Below are 3,035 nucleotides of genomic sequence, written 5' to 3' on the forward strand. Positions count from 1 at the left end.
ACTTGGTTGCTGATAGAAATTGTATTTCTAATTAGCTGTTGCTTACTGATCTCTGTATACTTCAGCTGAGACCCACGGAGGACAGTGTGCATTGGGTCATTGTATATACATCTTTTAAAGCATAAAGAACAGTTTTTGTAAACAATGTACTTTTTAAAACATTTTTATTCTTCTCTCATATAGCGAATCCCAACCACAGTTTTCTCTCCCTCACCCACCCCAGTATCTCTTTCCCCTTTTCTGTCCCCCAGATTCATCCCAGCCCCCCTCAAAAAAATAGCAGACCTCCCAGAGACATTGATCAACCACAGCCTAACAAGCTACATAGTATCAAGGCTGGCGAAGCAGCCCAGTAGAAGGAGTTGGTTTTTTGTTTTTTTGTTTTTTTGGTTTTTTGGTTTTTTGAGACAGGGTTTCTCTGTGTAGCCCTGGCTGTCCTGGAACTTACTCTGTAGACCAGGCTATCCTGGAGCTCAGATATCTGCCTGTCTCTGCCTCCCAAGTGCTGGGATTAAAGGTAAGGAGTGGGATGGAGAAAGTATGTGTAACATCTTGAATCTCAGTGACACTATTTCTTTAAATATATTTTTAAAACAAAAACTCATATTTTGTTTTATATAAAACAATATAATTTATATAGTGGATAGACTATAATAGACTGACTTGGCATAGTTTTAATCAGAAGAACACCTGGAAAGAATGACTTTTTAAAAATTCCTCAAAGCAACAGATGTTCCCAGTGAGCGGTCACATCAGATCCCAGTGCACCAAAGACTGAAGGAATAAAAGAAAACCCAGCTTTCCCACTTGTGCCTCACAGGGGAGCATGCTGGAGTCTTTCCCACTTGTGCCTCACAGGGGAGCATGCTGGAGCTTTCCCACTTGTGCCTCACAGGGGAGCACGCTGGAGTCTTTGTGATGCAAAACTGGGCCCTGCTGCTTCGAAGTCCAGAAGTTGAATTCAAAGGTGTTTTCAAAAAGAGCAACATTTTGCCAGAGTAGAGCTGTCCCGCTGAGAGAATTATTACCTTAATCTATATCTATTCCCTTGCTGGCTCCTGTCTGCGGAAGACATGACGTGCTAGAGGCTGGACCTCTTAACTAGCTGTGTGACCTTGGCGGTTCTGAGATGCCTCTGAGTGTTGGTCTCATTATCTGTAGAATGAGAATCCTTTCCAAGGCTCTCGTACCTGTGACAATGTTGACACTTGGAAGGTACTTAGCCACTGGGGGGCCTGCGATTATCATGAAGTATTCTGAAGAATCTAAAAACCCAAGATTCAATTCAGAAAATAGAACTCCTATTGAGTAAGCCATAGAGATAACCACAGTGAGAGAAAAGGGGCTGTACTCTGTCAGCGGGGTAGTTACATGGTGTGTGGGAGGTTCTGGGCCAGGCTTCTTAGCTCAGGTTCCACTGGGCAATTTGCTAGGCTGCTCCACAGTGGCTGGGGTTGTCTGAGGAAAAAATAAATCCCTTTCTACTAACCCGAACTGGGATATGGAGGCTGGCTACGGTCTGTCCTGCTATGGAGCAAGGCTGTTCCGAACAGGAACTTCCTGGAAGCCGGGGCTGTGCTTGATGCTGAGAATTTCTGGTTTGAGAGATGCCTGGGAGCCCAGGCCAAGTCCTCCTTTGTCTAGCTGCTTTGGCTTGAGTCAAATAAAACACAAAACAAAAAAAAAAAAACAGCACTGAAGGTGACTTCTAATCTCTCTAAAGGAGCCAAGGTAACACAGACCAGGGACTGATATATCTGTCTAATTATGCCTGTGGCCGGAACCTCAGGCAAAATGTCAATTTAACCTGCTGGTAGTTTAATGGTAGCTTGTGATCTTGCTAGTGGCCATGATTAGTGAGGTCCCTTGGAAGATGGCATGGGCTCTGCCTGTAACAGAATGTTCTCTTTATTGTTTGGGAGGCATTTCTCTGACCCCAGCATGGTCAAGGATCGTGTGACAACTCACGCCCGTGCATCTGGCCAAAGAGCCTTGATGCCTTCCTACCAGCCATTCCCTCACAGGGAGAGCAGGCCCTACTCGGTGGCTTGGCTATGCTCGGGGCATCAGTAAAACTCACACCATAAAGAGGACATGTGAGTGCCCCCTGCTTGGCACCACAAACCACGCTGTTTCCAACTTGAGGATGTCACTGTCTTGGGATTCAGTTGGAGGAGGCTCTGCTGCTAACCTCTACGAAAGGCACCAGACACCCCAGGCAGAGCAGGGGTCCAGAGCAAGGACAGCAACTGTGCAAAGGATACGAGTGGACAGACACTTTGACGGCCGTTCTTCTGATCAGGTTAAAGGGACTGAAGAGCCACAGGGCCCAAGTGGCACTGAATCTGGAAATGGTCCTGCTTTTATCCAAGACTATGAATGTCTAGAACAAAGCAAAGCACAAGTGGGCTCCATGAGAAACAAGAATCCGGAGTGGCCTCCTCACAGAACCCTGAGCAGGACCTGTGATCCGGAGTGGCCTCCTCACAGAACCCTGAGCAGGACCTGTTGGAAGAACCACGACTCACCGACCATCTAGAAGAGGGGGGAGAGTTAGAGGGCAGGGGATCAGAGGCCGCATCTTCACCCCTCTCCACAGGAATCTGGACTCCATGGCTGAGTGTGAACCAAGGCTAGCCCAGTGAGAGTGCCTCATGGACAGGCGGCTGACTCAAGGCCTGGTTATATGCAGCACACCCAGGGCAGGATTCTGACTACATGAGCTTAGTTGCAGTTAATCCAACACGGTGCATCTTCGTGCACATGTGTGCGTGTGTGTGTGTGTGTGTGTGTGTGTGTGTGTGTGTGTGTGTGCCTGTGTGTATGTGTGTGTGCACTCATGCGTGCACACACATGTTGATGGGGAAATTAAAATGTCATTCCTTAAGAGCCGTCTACAAATGCTCAGTGGCCTGAAGCTAACTGGCCTAGAAGGCTAGGGTGGCCAGAAAGTAAGTCCACCTGTCTCTGCCTCCTCCTCTTCCTCCTCCTCCTCCTCCTCCTCCTCCTCCTGCTCCTCCTCCTGCTCCTCCTCC

The 3,035-nt window shown here is 47.9% G+C and overlaps 1 protein-coding gene across 1 annotated transcript in view; it reads right to left on the reverse strand.

Moving 5' to 3' along the window:
• Window positions 1-3,035, reverse strand: part of LOC116073720 (sodium channel protein type 10 subunit alpha) — a 110,398-nt gene that overhangs the window by 104,735 nt on the left and 2,628 nt on the right. The window contains exon 2 of the mRNA XM_031345743.1: window positions 2,265-2,383. Coding sequence (XP_031201603.1) covers window positions 2,265-2,383 — 119 coding nt within the window. The remainder of the gene's footprint in view (window positions 1-2,264; window positions 2,384-3,035) is intronic.

Source organism: Mastomys coucha, unplaced genomic scaffold (genome assembly GCF_008632895.1).
Source record: "Mastomys coucha isolate ucsf_1 unplaced genomic scaffold, UCSF_Mcou_1 pScaffold23, whole genome shotgun sequence".
Lineage (NCBI taxonomy): Eukaryota > Metazoa > Chordata > Mammalia > Rodentia > Muridae > Mastomys > Mastomys coucha.